This window comes from Xenopus laevis, chromosome 2L (genome assembly GCF_017654675.1).
Source record: "Xenopus laevis strain J_2021 chromosome 2L, Xenopus_laevis_v10.1, whole genome shotgun sequence".
Classification (NCBI taxonomy): Eukaryota; Metazoa; Chordata; class Amphibia; order Anura; family Pipidae; genus Xenopus; species Xenopus laevis.
This window is the reverse complement of record NC_054373.1, coordinates 161,162,362-161,180,194: the sequence shown is the minus strand read 5'-3', so window position 1 is coordinate 161,180,194 and position 17,833 is coordinate 161,162,362. Positions and strand designations below refer to the sequence as shown.

Sequence of the window (17,833 nt, the reverse complement as noted above, 5' to 3'; positions counted from 1 at the left end):
ATTTACATAGCGGGCACTCCTAGGACCGCTGATGTTCATCACCCCGTCCCCTCCCTTTTATTCGTGCACATTTTCATCATCAGGACCGGAGCAATAGGGATTGGCGCACAGGAAATTAAAAAACTATTGTATCTTCTGTGCATATCTAGGGGCTCATTTACTTTGCCCGAGTGAAGGAATAGAGGGGGAAAAATACGAATTTCGAATGTTTTTTTTGGCCACTTCGACCATCGAATGGGCTACTTCGACCTTCGACTACGACCTTCGACTTAGAATCGAACAATTCGAACTAAAAATCGTTTGACTATTCAAAGTACTGCCTCTTTAAAAAATTCTTCGACCCCCTAGTTCGCCACCTAAAACCTACCGAGGCCAATGTTAGCCTATGGGGAAGGTCCCCATAGGCTTTCTAACAATTTTCTGATCGAAGGAACATCCTTCTATCGAAGGAACATCCTTCGATCGATGGATTAAAATCCTTCGAATCATTCGATCGAACGATTATTCCTTCGATCGTTTGATCGTAGGAATAGCGGTAAATCCTTTGACTTCGATATTCAAAGTCGAAGGATTTTACTTCGACCCTAGGTAAATGTGCCCCCAAGTGTTTCTGAACCAATGTGGGTGTGGTTGGGCAACATGCCGCCCCCTAAAATCCTGCCGCCCTAGGCCCGGGCCATGGTGGCTTTTCCACAAATCCAGGCCTGATTATAATGCTCTGCTTTATGTATAAATGAGGATACCTTGAGTCTTAGAAGACTTTGGTAGAACCTCACCATCTAGTAGCCATAAACTGAAGGTACTGTTCCTAGCAGAGGCAAGCAGTTTAAGTCTATATGTAAAGGCAATACGTTGTGCATTAGTTAAGCCATGCTCTAATACTTTACTGTCTATTAGAGGGAATTATTATAAAGTACATTTTGTAAAAAAAAAAATTGGTAAAATTTTGCCTTAACTTTACAACATTTGCAAAGTGCTCGTGTGGTTCCTTCCTACCCCATCTCAATTTCCAGTCCTGCAAATGAACTTCTCGTGTTTTCTGTAAAATTGAAAATGGTCTTCAAAAATGAGGCGCAACATCTAATCAGTCATTCAGGAATGTCCAAGTTTCCTGAAAACACTCAGAGGGCTAACATTTGCTAACATGAATGTCGCATACCCGAGCTCAACAGATGAAATAAACATTCATTGCCCATGTTTTCCTTTTTTTTTTTTGTTGTACAAAAATCAAAAATAGGCTTAACCCTTCAAGGATCACGTAAGCAGTTGCTTGTCAACTGAACAGAGAACATGGGTCACTTTTGTCTTTGATCTTCAGCATTATCATGTTCTACATACTGTACACTGAAAATCAATACAACATAAACCTTTTTGTGAAAAATGATGGAATGTTTTGCAGGTCTAAGAACCATGTATATATATATATATATGTATATGTTATTGTGCACTTTTGTACTTTCCTTACACTCTTGCACAAAGCAATTGTGTATTGAATTGTCAATCTAGAAATACTGTATAAAATTATCCTTAAATTAAAATTTAATTTAATCTAATCTAATTTTCATAGATAAAAAGTAGTCATTTTAGAAGAGTCTTCTAAATGTGGTCATCAGAAACCCATATTGGCCTGTAACTCTACTTAATTCACTGTTAACTAAGGAACTAAATGAAACTCTCAAGATATTTTGTACCTCCCATAAAAGGTCGTTGCAAATCACATGATGCAGGATGTTTGCATAATGCCCCTTTTAGAGATGTAATTCATGAGTCTCAGGCCCTTGGAAATAAATCTTAAAACGCCACTTGAATGCCTGTATGTACATTATGACATGTATTTACAAACTAGATTAATCAACAATGTGCCCAATATTATAATTAAAAGACTCTTTTGCACATATTTTTTTTTTAAATTGTGTACCCTTTTAGTATAACAGACTTTTCTTTACAATTCATTCACAATATGTTCTCTTAATCACACCTAAAAACATTAGCGGATTTTTTATTTCCCCCAAATGTCCATGTTCGATATCTAGATGGTTGTCATTCTTGGAGGCTTGGAGGGTTAAGCCCATACGTATATACTTTTATACTATACAATTTTCTTAAAAGGGTGAATTAGGTGAGCGAACAGTCTCAGATGAGCTTGGTGAATAGTCCTCCGACTCTGAATTGAATTCCGGTGCAGCTTGCTGTGACCCATATCTGTACCTCACATCCTGGTTGCGTCTTCGTCTGAAAATCTGCCTCTCCTTATCAAGAGCGGTGGTCTGGCAGGGGCATAAAATAAAAAACGAGTTCAGTAAATTTTTGATTTTCATCTTTCACAATTAAAGAGCACAGCAGAAAATACTTTGTTTGGAAAGTACATGTCCGCTAAACTTGACTTTTCCTGTGTCAGTGAGTGTGATGCCATCTGGATACTAACCATTCAAATTCAAAAGTTTATCAGAAATATAACCATAAAATATACAAAGCACAAACAATGTATTTTCAAATATAATGTTTTTCACATGTGATGATGAAGGGTACAATCTGGTTAACTGAATTATGAAAGATGACAACTGAATAAAGGGCCGAAGCACATGCTTAGACAACATATGGTAAGCATGATATTGACAGTCACAATGGCTTCAAGCAGCAATTTTTTTTTTATTCTTATTATTAAATAAGGAAAAACAAAACAAAAAACCAAGGTTACAACAAAAATGACTAAACTAGGGGTTCAATATCTGGCTATGCAGAATTAATAATACTAGTGTTTGTGCTATTACCAAAACCCATATAATGTTAATCTATATTTCATAATTTATAATCACAGTATTTATAGTTATTAACATTTATTTTCTGTGCAGATTTTACTGGTACATATTATGGTTTATTCCAAGTATACAAGTCTGGTCACATAAAGTCTAGATGCTTCCCATTTATGAAGCATCTAGAAGGTAACACCAATACAGAAGGTGATAATGCATCTTAGAGCAGGTGTTAAGTTCAGGGCTCCCTTGTGCCCATAAAAACTAAATAAGCCCTAAGGTGTTATGGGAAAGATTGCTAAAGAAGCAGCAGCCTGGTTTTTAGAGAAGTGGGGGTATATACTGTATATTAGAAAGAGTTTATAAGAGTTGTTGGACAACCATCTGAGCAACCAGCAACTGAAAGTTTACACTGATATTAACATGTTGGCAGATGTATCAAGGGTCGAATTTCGAGGGGTTAAATCCCTCGAAATTCGACTGGGGAATAGAATCGAATAGAGAATTCTGGCACATTTACGCGCTGGCGAATAGTCGAATTAGCGAATAGTCGCACGATCAAATATTCGATCGAAGGATTTTCATTCGATCGAATGCCTTTTTATTCGATCAAAAACGTAGAAAAAAAGCCTATGGGACTTTCCCATAGGCTTTTAAAGCAATTCGGTAGGTTTAATCTGGCGAAGTAGACAGTCAAAGTAATTTTAAAAGAGACAGTACTTCGACTATCGAATGGGCGGATAGTCGCAGCATTTTTTCGCTCTATCTATTCGAATCATTCTACTCAGGCGAATTTACGCCAATGCGATAGTTTGGCTGTGGCCCTATACTGGTAATTTAAGTGCTTGTTTTAATACCTTATCAAAATATTTTTATTCAAGAGCATTTAAAAACTATTAAAGGGGAACTATCGCAAAAATGGAAATTTAATATAAGCTTCAGCATACTGAAATACGACGTTTTCTAAATATAATGAATTAAAAATTCTGTAACGTTTCTGAAATAATCAAGTTGTTCTCCACTATACCACTCTGTTTCTACTCATTCTCTCTTCATTCAGAAGTTGGGACCCAGATATTCATTGACAGTTGGATCCAAAATATCTTATAGGGGGGCTCCTTTTGCCTTAAAGATATATTAGAGCTCAATCTATTAAAATCACCAGATATCATGTCTCTCTACATGCAGGAGTTGTGAAAAATGCAGTTATTTTATTAGAATTTCTTTGTACTGGAATCAAATATTTGAGTGAGCTCTAATTCATCTGCTAGGAAAGGGAGCCCCCCGGCCCCCTATAATGTATATTGGATCTTACTGTCAATGAAAATCTGACACCCAAATGCTGCATGAAGAGAGAATGAAGAGAAACAGATGCTGAGAGAGGGATAGTGAAGATAAACTTGATTATTTCAGAAACGGTGCAAAATATTTAATTGATTGTATTTAGATAATAATATAAGTATAAGTTTCTTTTATTGGTATGATGAAGCTTATATCAAAGAAGAAGGAAAGTCTGTTTGCACTTGGGGGTGCCAAATGTTAGGCACCCCCAAGTGATTGTATTGACTTACCTGAAAACCCTGGCCGGTGCTCCTATCGGCAAAAACTGCTATGGCTCGGGGTTATTCCAGCAAGTACCACGGAGAGATCTTCTTCCTGCTTACTCTTTCATCAGGCAGTTGTACATGCGCAGTAGAACGAAAAGCCGAACTTTAACTAAAAAGTCGGCTATTTCGTTCTACTGTGCAAGCGTTTGCCCGGGGAAATATGAAGAAAGATCACGCCTGAAGAGGATTGCTCTGTGGTGCTCACTGGAATAACCCCAGGCCGGCCAATAGGAGCACCGGCTCGAGGTTTCAGGTAAGTCAATACAATCACTTGGGGGTGCAAACAGACTTTCTTTCTCCTTTAAATTTTAATTTCCACGATAGTTCCCCTTTAAAGACCATTTCAAATACAGACTGCTGCTCCATCTGAGGACAATGCAGAAGTAAATTTCCCTTAGAAAAAAAAAATGATCGTGCAAGAGGTGTTAGGAAATGGCTGGTCTGTTGAGAGGCTTCATTCCATAACCATATACTAATCAGAGATTTTATGGGTAATCCTAATAAACTTTTTCAGCAATACACAACCATCTACACTATGTTAAATCAGATATTGATAAACTTGATAAGACATTCAAAGGAATTTTAACTGAAAGGGCAAAATACAGAGTCACTAATGCTGAATACATATGATATTCTTTAGTACGAGACATATCCTGTATAGTTTTTTTCCACTGTAACAAAGCAAATGCCGGTTACTTAATATGTATTATTATCCATGTATTCACCATGTGGAAAAGATTGGTGTGTATTTATCAAAAAATGAAAATAACAAGTGCTGTTTATACCCTTTATCAAGTGCTGACTGATCCCCAAAACATGACGTATGTAAAGATGAGAGTGTGTATATAAAGGATTTGTAGTGTAAGTCTTCCTGCCACATTTTCATTTTGGGATTTCTATGCATATAATTCCCTACTCAACTCTCAGGTTGTTCCCCAGATCTCCTTTCAACGGCGAGTGCTAGCTTTCTAGAGTGCATTCAGGCACTGGCACTCACAGAGTGGTCATAATAAGCGCTGATCATTCTTGACTTGATGACTCTGAATAAATGCCAGTGCTAAAAATAAAAGTAAGTGAAATCTCAATTTTATAGGAACATAATAAGGAATTTGTTAATATTAACATAATAAGTTGGGTTGAAAAAAGACCAAAGTCCATACATATATATATACTCACACCGACCCCTCCATACACCAATATCTATACTAATTGTACATTTTAGTATCAGAATAGCTTTGGATACTATGTTTGCCCAAAAAACCATCCAAGCCAAGAATCAGCCATCATAATATCACCCAGCACCAGGGAATTCCACAACCTCACTGTCCTCACTGCTTCACATTAAAGTTATGTCCCTCTAGAGTTGGCCTCTTTGTAATTATTTATACGTTTTCTCTCATGTTACACAGTATTTTTGTTGCCCCGTCATAATGCTTTTTCCAGTAATCTGCCCTAATAATAATAAATACTCACTAAAAATAACAACAAAGGGTATTGAAATAACAGATAAGTGCTTCTCCTCTTACCAGTTGATGAAAAAGGCTCCAAATCTTTATAGAAACAATGAGTTGTATCTGTAAGTTAATTCTACAGTTCTATGTGCTTTATTCTAAAATTTGAAAGTAAATAGGATACCAGAGAAATCATTGACTTCAAACATATTAACACAATATAATCATGTTAAACCATGCACAACATTTCCCCAATGAAAACTACAGTAACCCAACTTGGACAACCTGCCTTTCTCTTTCATGTCCATATTCATTTACTCAACCTTCTCTGGACTCTTTGGTTCCAATATGTACAAATTGACAACTAAACCTCGAGAGGCCCATTTGTCAACATATCGATTTTAGTGGTTTTAGAGAAATCCCAATGTTAGTACTATGTTACTATGTTACTATGTTACTTACAAAGTAGACAAAGCCTTTGGCTTCTCTTTGATTACATGTATGTCTGGCTATCTTTTACCCTAAATAATAACTGAGTAACTTCCTAGTTATTAAGTCTAGTACTCATACTCCCACTAGCAGCTAATATGTGAATTGTAGTTCTATGGTATGTAAGTGACAAATGCCTAGCCACCAATGTAATAAACTCAATTACATTATCCTTCTCTAGCAAGATCCAATTTAGATCGTTAAAATCCTTGAGAATTACTCAAGCCATATTTCTTTGGTTTAACATAACTGACATATAATTAGTATTATTAATGTACGATACCCAAGCTTCTTGAATACATTTGCTCTTGATGCTACAACTTAAAGTAACTTTTTAAACTAACTCAGCCTGTTGGAACAATTTCATATGGTCTCTCTAGTAACTTGCTTGTGTGGACATTTTGGTTAAGGGCATTCCTGTGGTTTTGCCATCGCCTGTTTCCTCCTTCTGTCTAAGCTGAGAGCAAGAATTGAGCAGGCCGGTCTTACCTGCCATGTTGTAATAAATGTACCAGAAGCTCCTGTGTTTGTCTAACTGCTTCACCTGAACTAACACAGTAGAATCATTTAACCCACTGCTAGCCAGGCAGTTTATCATAGTCTCCATGTTGACCCAACAAGGAATTTGGGCATTCAACTCTTTTGTGATCACTGTGATGAGACAAAAAAACAAAGCAGGCTAACTGGTGACCAAATTTAGTGATTATATTGGGACAACTGCTGGCCTGAAACTGCCAGGCACTTTGACATAACGATACAGCTATGGGATCCAGAATGCTCTGAACCTGGAGTTTAACGGTTAAGGGATAGTTCTGTAATTTGAATCTCCATACCTCAAGTCTACTAAAAAAAACTTTAAAATAAACCCAATAGGATTGTTTTACCTCCAGTAAGGATTAAAGAGCAAGTAAAGTCTAAAATAGAATAAGGCTAGAAATGCTGAATTTTGTATACTAAACATAAACATGAACTTACTGCACCACAAGCCTAATCAAACAAATGATTTATGCTTTCAAAGTTGGCTACAGGGGGTCACCATCTGGTAACTTTGTTAAACATCTTTGCAAGACTAAGACTGTGCACATGCTCAGTGTGGTCTGGGCTGCTTAGGGATCATCATAAACGAAGCTGCTTGAGTTCTGCATGGCTGGGAAGTAAGGCGGGGGCTCCCCCTGCTGTTCATAAGTATGATGGTTTCCCTGCAGAGCAGTAAGGGACCGTCTGACAATTCCTATCCACAGCAGTAAATGAAGGGAAAATTTCACTGCATACAGTCAGGTTTCTTATAAAAATGGTACACATTTTTTAATTAAAGTATATTGGAGATAGGTTTCTTTTTCATTAAAGAAAGTAAAAATGGGATTTTATTTTTTTGACTTTACATGCCCTTTAATGATATCTTAGCTGGGGTTATGTACAAGTAACAGAGAAAAAGTAATTGTTAAAAAAAATAATTTGATCAAAACAGAGTCTATGATAGATGGCCTTCCCCTAATTTAGAACTTTCTGGATAACAGGTTTCTATCCTATAACTGTAAAAGCCAAAGACTGTATCCATTTGGTTCATTGCAATGTGTATAATATATCTTGAAATTTGGAAAAGGAGGCAGCTTTACTGACAGCACACTATTTAGAGGACAGTCTCCAGAGTGTTAAAAGCATTATTGTTCATAAACAGTAAGGGTAGTGAAGGGATAAATAGAAGGGATTATGACTAGGTCACTTATATAAAGCCTCTGCCAGCATTGTTCTTTCATGCTACATTGAGTTAACAGGTCATGGCAGTATCATCTCTATGTCGGGCAAAAGTTGAAAATGGTTATTTCAAGAGTTAAAATCCCAGCAAACCCAACCATTTAAATAGCTCATTTGTATTTTTCTCCGAATATTGACATGGGATCTCAATGCGAGGCTCAGTTTTCATATAAATCCAGGCGTGAACTGGGATGAGCCAAATCCCTTCTGGCTGTTTGGATTCAGATTTAAATCAGATCCTTTGGGGTCACCGTACATCTCTTTGCTATTGCTGGGAGCGGAGCTGGACTCAGAAACGAGCCGTTGTTTTCTTCACCACGTTAACCCTGAGAGGCTGAAATTTACTGCTAGGTTGTTATAGAAAAAAGCAACATTTTTCCTGTGTGCATGTTAATTCTACTAACACGGGCTCTGCTTTGAATGGCATGTCCAGCAGGATTTGCGGCTGCTAAATATTACATTCACCACATTCTTTTCTCACAAAGCGGCCCTGAATATGATTTTATTCCATGAAATGGCAATGCCTGCTAAAGGGACAGATGCACAAGCGCCGAACAGCATTAATGCACCATTTGCAACTAAACCCATCAATCCAATGGCTGTTAATAGAGAATTCACATATTCCCACTGTGTCACTGCTGTGAAAAATAACACCAAAAAATGTGCTAATTAAAAATCGTAAGCGTTGCAGCCTCTAAAGCACAAGCACATCCATTAATGTATTATTTATGAAAGAGTAAACTATGGCATGCATGCAGGTGCAGAAAGTATATTCTCCTGGTGCCTCGGCGCTGTTCAGAATCATTTTCATCAACATTACAGCAAGCACAAACATGCCCTACATCTATCTATCGTCTGGGTATTTATAAAAGAGATATAGGTAACCTTCATCCCTTCAGGTGTTGTGGGTAATGCAAATCCTAGCATCCCCCTGACAGCCAAGCAATGTTATACGTCCCTGATAAAAAGGTTTCATAGAAGAACACAGCTTTTGTAGGAGAATATTGTTCCCACAGAGCAACTTACTGCTTGATACTTAAGGTTATAGCCAGCAGAACATTATCTAATCACACAGCAAAACTGTATAATCTGGCAATACGCTAGAAGGTGACAGACTTTAGTTCAGGCCCCATGGGCCTTACTATCAATGAAGATGGCACAATGATTGTGGACAATGTGAAGCATGAACCAAATAGTCTGAAGGCTGAAGCCAACTTGCTGGTTCCACACTTGTTAGAGGCAGTGGCGGGCCCACGTGGGCAGGCGCCCTAGGCAGCCTGGCCGGGCAAAGCAATCAATACGCGAGAAAAAACTAACGTGCGCATGCGCAAAACAAAGATACACGCTAGAGAGATTGCACACATTGGCCACAGCAGGGACTGGACTAGGGGATAGGAGAGGCAGAGAAGGTGTGTGCCTGGCGCCCCTCCAGCTTTGCGCCCTAGGCACATGCCTTTTCTGCCTACCCCTAGTTCCAGCCCTGGTTAGAGGGTCTGGACAGTCTGTGGGCAAAAAAGGGTGGAGCCTTTCATTAGGGATGCAGCAATCCAGGATTCGGTTCGGGATTTGGCCAAGATTCGGTCTTTTTAAGCAGGATTTGAATTCGGCTGAATCCTTGTGCCTGGCCGAACTGAATCCGAATCCTAATTTGCATATGTAAATTAGGGTTGGGTAGGAAAATCACCTGACTTTTCACCACTTTTTCCTTTCCTGCACCTAATTTGAATATGCAAACTAGGATTCGGATTTGGTTCGGTATTCACCAAGGATTCGGCCAAATCCAAAATAGTGGATTCGGTGCATCCCTACCTTTCATACTGTAGAAGAATTAGCAGTAGTAAGAGCCAAATATCTTGCTTACAAAAAAAGTTTGACTCTTAAATTTACAGAAAAAACTGTTCTCCAAATTCATTTCCAGTTTTTTCCCATAGACTTCAATTGAGTTTTTACGTGATTGAATCTTAAATTGAATCTCAAATTGAATCTCAAATTAAATCGCAAATTGAATCCCAAATTGAATCTCGTTCATGACTTTATGTGATAAACCCTTTTCTCACTCAATTGAAACTGGTCCTTTATCACTTGAAAACTTGATTGAAGTCTATGGGAAAAAACTGGAACTGAATTTGGAAGTTTTTCTCCTTGAATTGAATCTCGTCCATGAGTTTTCATGTGATAAATCATGAGATAACTTTTTCTCACTGAATCTGGCCATTTATTAGCTGGGTCAGTATCAGCACCACACTATTTAAACAGTCAACCCCTATTCAAAATGTATTAAAAGGCTGGGGATGTTATACTACTTAAAATCTGCCCATGTAAGAAATATGTAAAGGACTCTATGAATCCCCAACTTGTTTTGTAGAAGGGTGTATAAGGGAGTGTGTATAAGCCCCTTGAAAATCCCCATTTCAATGCTTGTGCAGACTATAAAGTGTAACAGACTACGGATAAATAATTGTCAGTAAACACAACTGTGACAATTTTTCAGTGCAGTCTCTAATACAAGAGAGAGCTCGGATAGAGTGCTGAGTACGCACATTAGGCATTCCCTCTGAATGGCGAGGAAAGGGCTCTGTTTATGTTGACAACAACGTTCCTTTGTGATGACTATGAATAGGAATGTCTGAGTCCCTGGCAGGGTAATCTGTTTTAATGCAGACATTATTATCCATCTGCTATTTTTCTATTTGTAGCTGTATCTCTCTGTACACAAACAGCACTAATGTGTCAGTCTTCTGCCCGTGAGTACTGTCACCTGGTACATAATCTCTGCGTGTCTTGCTTGTCACACTGACTGCCGGATGCCTAAATTGCCAAGGAAATGCCACCTTTTTAGGATCTGTTTAGTTCCACGTTCTGCACGAGTGTTGAAATTATTCATTTTTATTTGTGCCTCCTGCGAATAACATGCAAATTGTTACAAGTCGTAAAAAACAAAAACAATGCAGTTTGATCGCTCTGTGTTACTGAACAGCTTTCTCTGTGCTTTTATAAATCCAGGTTTTATTTACTGGCTCTCTATCAACATTTGCAGAACAACAGGATTGTTTTATAGGCGGAAACTGTTTATGCAATTGCAATGAATTTTCCTACAGTATTCCACTGTAATTGCGGCTGTGATATGGAGTAGTTGTGGCCAAAGCATCAAAACTGGCACAGTTGCACTTTGATGCAAATCAGGCATTGAAAGTCCAGTTAGTGTATTCCTGGTGTTTGCTGTGAGTGACACAAGCTTGATTCTTGAGGTGCAACTGTGCTGCTGCTATTGAAGCAGGCTTCTGTGTTAACCCTAAAGCTACCTCCTGGTTTGGAGGTGGTGGAATCTTTCCGGTTCCCTGATTAAATAGGCACACTTGCACTTTATTCAGAACAGGAGACAAGAGGAATGCAGCACATTGATGTTGAAGCACTTTAAATGAATGGGTTTTTTCATGCAAATAACTACGGGGGCAAATTTACTGCCCCACAATTGAGGTCACCTCTGTTGTGTTGCCAGATGTAGGCCAGGGGAATTTTATTTTACAAGATAATGGTTAAGTATTACAAGATACAGATTGAGTTTTATACTGATCACTTTTGTTGTCAGCCTTCTCAATATTGTAAAACCATATCTTCACAAAAAGTAGATAACTGGATTGATCCGTGCATTCAAAGCTTTCATTGCAGATGGAACATGCCTCCATGAGAAGGTTTAAGTTGGGCCAAAACTTCAGGTATAAGTGTCTTTTTTGCACAGAGAGAGACTATTGTTACGTTGCATCTGTTTGGCAAGATAAGTCATCAAGTTTCGGGTACTTCGACCATTGAATAGGCTACTACAACCTTAGACTTCGTTTCAAACTAAAAATCGTTTGACTATTCGACCATTCAATAGTCGAAGTACCGTCTCTTTAAAAAATACTTCGGCTACATACTTCGGCAGTTTAAACCTACCGAGGTTGAATGTTAGCCTATGGGAACCTTCCCCAGCACTTTTCTAAGTTTTTTATGATCGAAGAAAAACACTGGGCCAGATTCAACTGAGTGAGAAAAGGGGTTATCACGTGAAATTCAGAAAAACTTATCTCACTGTTTATCACATGAAAACTTTATTGAAGTCATATAGGAAAAAAACTGAAACTGAATTTTGGGAAAAGTTTTTTCTCCTTATAGAAAAAAAGAGAGATAGCAACTTCCCTTGACTTTTTTTTGGGTCAAACTAAATCAAACCTAAGAGTTTTGTGAGCAAGATAAAGGCACTTGGCCTGCAGACACACACACACACACACACATATATATATATATATATATATATATATATATATATATATATATATATATATATGTATATATATATATATATATATGTATATATATATATATATATATATATATATATATATATATATATATATATATATATTTATTTATGGAGCACCATTGCAGTTTGTAACACCCAGGCAATTTTATAGTATGTTATACAAAACTCCCAAATCAACTGTATTGTAATGGCATTGGTCCAGATTCCATTCAGTGAGAAAAGGGTTCATCAACGTGTCATGGACGAGATTCAATTTGAGATGCAATTCAATTCAGAAAAACTTTTTTATCACGTGAAAACTATTAAAATCAACGGGAAAAAAAAAATGGAACTGAATTAGGAGAAAGGTTTTCTCCTCGAATTTGAATCTCGTGAACCATGAGATAACTTTTTCTATCTGAACTGAATCTGGCCCATTATGTGTAAAGATAGTGATGTCATCAGTTATAATGAGTATTTAGAGATAATGTGACTTTTGATAAAATGTATCAAAGGGCAGCTTGATGTTCTTCAAACCATATAAAAGCACATTTAATAGCGATAAAGCACCGCAGTGAAGTTTGATATCTTTAACATTGAGGGTTATTATTCTTGTTTCCACCAGCTGCAATTACATTTTTCTTAGCCTCCAAAGGTTAATTAGCAAGTCTACCCATCTTGTGTCCTGTGCTACTAATGCAGTCTGTATTAACCTGTTATCTGTTAACCTGCTCCATGAATAAAGCACTGGCTGCTCCCAGCAGCACTGTATTCATGGGAGTTGGGTGATGGAAGGCACATAGGCGCCCCCTCCTCTCCCTTACTCATCTTCTAATGTGCACGTCTACATAACTTGCAAGTCAGGGAGCACCAATGGGCACAGGCCACAACGGAGCCTTGTACTTACCATCTGAGATATGGCAGGCGGTGAGGACAGGGCCACCTTAAAGGGGACCCATCACCCCAAAAAATTATTCCAAATCCTATTTTATCATGTTCGTTAAGAAAAATGAACTTTAATTACACTATATAAATTATATGAATCTTGTTTCCATCAGTCTGGGAATTCATAATTATAACAAGCAGGCAGGAGCCATTTTGTGGACACTTATTAAGACAAGCCTTGCATAATCTCAGAATCTTATTTGTGCACCAGAATGGGGGACCTGATGTCCATCCCCATGTCCTGGTTACACAATTAAATGATTAAGAGAACTGGGGGATAAGGATGGGTGAATTTGACCTGTTTTGTTTCGCAAAAAATTTGCCGCCGGAGAAATGTCGCCAACATTTTTTTTTTTTTTACGCACAACGCCATACAAGTCTATGGCCACCATTTCCGCGGCCAAACAAGGTGAAACAATTCACCCATCCCTACTGGGGGAATGTGTGGAGAGCAGTGACATGTAGGAAGTGCTGAATGGAAAGTGAAAGTAATTGCTTGCCCCGCCTCAAAGAGGAGGGGCAGGCAATATTTGATTGACAGCTGAGATTTTTAAACAAGTTTACAACAGCTACGAACGCTTTAATAAAAGAAAGAATTTGGATTTCATGTTTAATATGAAAGGACTTTTATTATCCAGCTTTTTATGTCTGGGTGACAGCTCCACTTTGAGGACCATGGTGCTTTCTAACTTGCATTGAGCTGTGTAAATGAACACAAAGGAGCTCATTTTAGCACTCCTCTTGCACTTGTATCCGGGGGTCTCAGTAAATTACCCCTACAGTCTATTCACTCAGACTTTAAGAAGAGTTCTTTATGGTATGAAATCTCTGTGCATTTTTGTACTAGAAAATTGCTTTCAAAATAGGAAATAACATCTATTTCATTTAAATGCCTTTATAGGTGCATCTTGTTGTACCTTCTACACAATGTACCGGTATTGCATCGTTGTTTAATAAAAATATACTATACGGCCAAGAAATGTGTATTCATTTACATAGTCCAGATGTTTAATCTCAGTTTATCATAGGTCAACAAGTATTAAATAATATTTTGGGTGTGAGGCTCAAATCAAGTACAGTAAAAGAAATGCACGTTCAGATTTTACAGAATAATATGACAGTATGGGAGAAAACAGGCCAAATTTAACACCGGTTAGGTAACCCAAGTCAGGATGGACCAGGAAAAAATGTACTCTACATTAGTGCATTAACCCTATAGTATATTAGTCATAGAGACATTTTATTTAAAAAAATCATCTTTTTTGTAAAGAGGTACTATCTCCAAAATGAAAATTTATTATAAGCTTCATCATACTTGAAATGTTCTAAATATAAACAATTAAATTAATTTCTGTGACCATGTCTGAAATAATCAAATTTCTGACTACCCCCCCATCTGTCTCTCTTCATGCAGGAGTTGGGTGTCAGATATTGATTGACAGTTAGATCTATTATCTTTGGGGGGCTTCCCTTCCTAGCAGATGTATTAGAGCTAAATTAAACAACAAATCTAAAAAACAACTGACTTTGGCACCAATCCTGCATGTAGAGAGACATTATTTTGGTGATTTTAAAACATTGAGCTTTAGTGTATCTTCTAAGCAACAATATTAGATACAACTGTCAGAAAAGCAGACTTCCATTGCCTACAGGAAGAGAGAACGAAGAGAGACAGATGCTGAGAGGGAAATAATAAAGACTAACTTGATTATTTCAGAAACGGGTCTGAATTTTTGATTTATCATTTAAAAAATATCTTATTTCAGTGAGATGAAGCTTGTATTATATTTTCATTTTCACAATTGTTCCCCTATAATATTATGTATATTTAATCACTGCCAAATGCTGTGTATTGTGGGATGCTATGTAAAGAAAGGCGTGCATTGATCCCGCTCACAAATATACTACTGCAATATATGAAACATTGTTAATATAAACACTGTTTAAAATACAATGCATTTATATTGTTTTAAAATGGTACTTACATATTAAAGGGAGGTGTGAAGAATGTTAAACTGACCAATAGAATGGCAGCTTAGGAGCTTGCATTGATACAATGGTCCAGTGGTTTAGCAGTTTATCATTATTATGTTAATATAAATGCATCCAATTGGTCTCCCTCTACTACCTAAGTACCTTTGTATAGAAAATAAACTTGGAAACAAAGCAAAATACAGGTATAGGATCTATTATCCTAAATGCTTGGGACCTAGGTTTGCAGATAAGAGGTCTTTCCGTTATTTGTATCACAACACCTTAAAGGCAAAGACACACATGAAGATTCGGGGAGATTTAGTCGTCCGGTGACAAATTGTCTCTTTTTCAGGCGACCGAATAAATCCTTCCCTCTGGCTAGAATCTAAATCACCGGCCGGATGGCACTTGGAGCGCTCACGAGGCATCTTTGGGTAACTTTGAAAAACAAAACATTCCGAGCCATTTAGTTTCTAGCCGGCAGGAAGGCAGTTCGGGAAGATTACCCGCCCGAAGAAGAGGTGATTTGTTGCCGGGCGACTAAATCTCCCCGAATCTTTGCGTGTGTCTCTGCCCTTAGTCTGATAAAAATCATTTGAACATTAAATAAAGCCAATAGGATTTTTTTGCCACCAATATGGACTTATGCAGTTTAGTTACCAGCAAGTACAAGATAACAGGAAATTAGTAAAATGAAGAATTAATAGTTTGATACTGATTCATTTGGAAGTTTTGCGGGAGAATGGATTTCCGGATAATGGATCCCATACCTGTACATGCAACAAAAAAATAAATATTGACAATAATAAAAGAAAAATTTAAACACACATTACATTTTTATATAGCACATCGTCACTAAAGCAATCGTAATGTTCAATGCATTGTTCTCCTATGCATTGCCAATTGGTATAAGGTAAGGGTTGTTCCACAGAGATTTAAAGGACAGTATATATATTTACGCTTGTATTTTTTTTTGGTACAATTCCCGTGCATACCAAAGCAAAAGCACTCGATATTTGGCAAGTATAATGGTCTAAATAGAAGAGATTTACATCCAAACGTATTTAAATCAAATAAATAAATAAAAAATATATACTGTCTTTTAAACTAGAGAAAAAATTGTAAGCAATGTACGATGAAGAAAAGCCGGAAACGTTAGCGTGGATAATGGACATATAAAGGAATAATGGTGAGGGTGTTGCATAATCTCAACAAAGAACAAGATTAAACTCATAAAGCAGCATATGGACTGGTTGACGGTTCAGAGGAGGCATGTGTATCCACTGAAGGGGGGGACGGGACTGGTTGATGGAGGCAGGCAGCACGTTGCCATGGAAACACTGACTGTTGCTGCTGAAACCATCTCATACCTTATCCAATACATTCCTGGTTGTTGGTAGTAGTCCAAAGACCCTGATCTCTTGATGGTAAACCCGTGGTCCAGCTGAGCAGAGAGAAATGGGGCAACTCAGTGGATCAACATTTTGCTAAAGATCGAAGACCTTTCCAAAATAGCATTGTTTCTGCTAGAGGGCCAACAATAAACATGTATTCCCAGCCAGGAATGGAGGTGCTCTACAATACAAATGGTGCCATCCTGTATCTTGTGTGTATTCATTTCATGAACTAAATAAAATACAGATGAAATACCTTTTATCCATGTGGACTGAATTAGAGTGAAAAATAACTTATTTTCAGTCTATGTGGACATGATTTTAAGCATAAAAGTAAAGGGGTTTTCTTTTGTTCCAGACAAATAATTTCAGTTGTTTATCTTCTACTTCTGAATTGAGAATAATAGCGTATTAGGGGTTTTCTATGGACAAATGAGTAATCTCTTATTTAAACCGTACAGTTCTTTGTCTACAAATGAAATTTCGTGGAGGTTTTTCCCATCATCTAAAATGGTACAATGCTGCCATCCGCTGGTTAACTGTGCAGACCGCCAATGTACGCAGAAATGCTTCAATTTATTAAAAATGAATAAAAAAGAATCTGATTTACGTAGACACAAAGAGGTGAAATCCCTAATTGGCTGAAATATGTTATTATATAGACGTTTTCCTTTTTAATTACTTATCAATAGACATTATTAACTCTCACATGTAGCAGAAATTCTGAGTTTTCAACAATTGCATTTAGACTCTGGACACATCAGTGGTGTTAAAATACCAATTGCTCTGTAAATACTTACCCAACTGTCTGCTATTGCAATACATGACTATATATACTGGTATAAAATAACTGTATTCAAACCATATTGTACTTGGCAAATATTAATAGTAAGTAGATGTATCTATACCTGAGGTCAGTCAGCTGTGTAGAGTGTGAGTTCAAATACACAATACAAAAATCACCATAATGCAGTGGTTGTGTCATAACAGGTCCCTGCTTTTCCCTAATTGACAATGGGGCGGGGGGGATTTAGGTTGCAAAAACACATGTAAACAAAAGTGTAAAGGCCATAAACAGTAAACCAGTGGACTGTGCCCTCTTAATAATGTAATAAATGGATTCAAAGCTACTCATTGGGTCTTAAAATGATAAGGGGCAATCTGAAGGCCACATTAAGCCTTT

At 37.4% G+C, this 17,833-nt stretch overlaps 1 protein-coding gene across 3 annotated transcripts in view; it reads right to left on the bottom strand.

Annotated features, from left to right (window-relative positions):
* Positions 1-357: 357 nt before the first annotated feature.
* The window catches only part of dclk1.L (doublecortin like kinase 1 L homeolog), a 223,019-nt gene continuing 205,543 nt past the window's right edge, over positions 358-17,833 (bottom strand). For 2 of the 3 annotated variants that reach the window (XM_018247680.2, XM_041582639.1), the window contains one exon: positions 358-2,267. In XM_018247680.2, the coding sequence (XP_018103169.1) occupies positions 2,103-2,267 (165 nt within the window). In that variant the 3' untranslated portion in view covers positions 358-2,102. Of the gene's footprint in view, positions 2,268-16,626; positions 16,701-17,833 lie in introns of all 3 variants that reach the window. The other variant, XM_018247681.2, reaches the window with a different exon arrangement.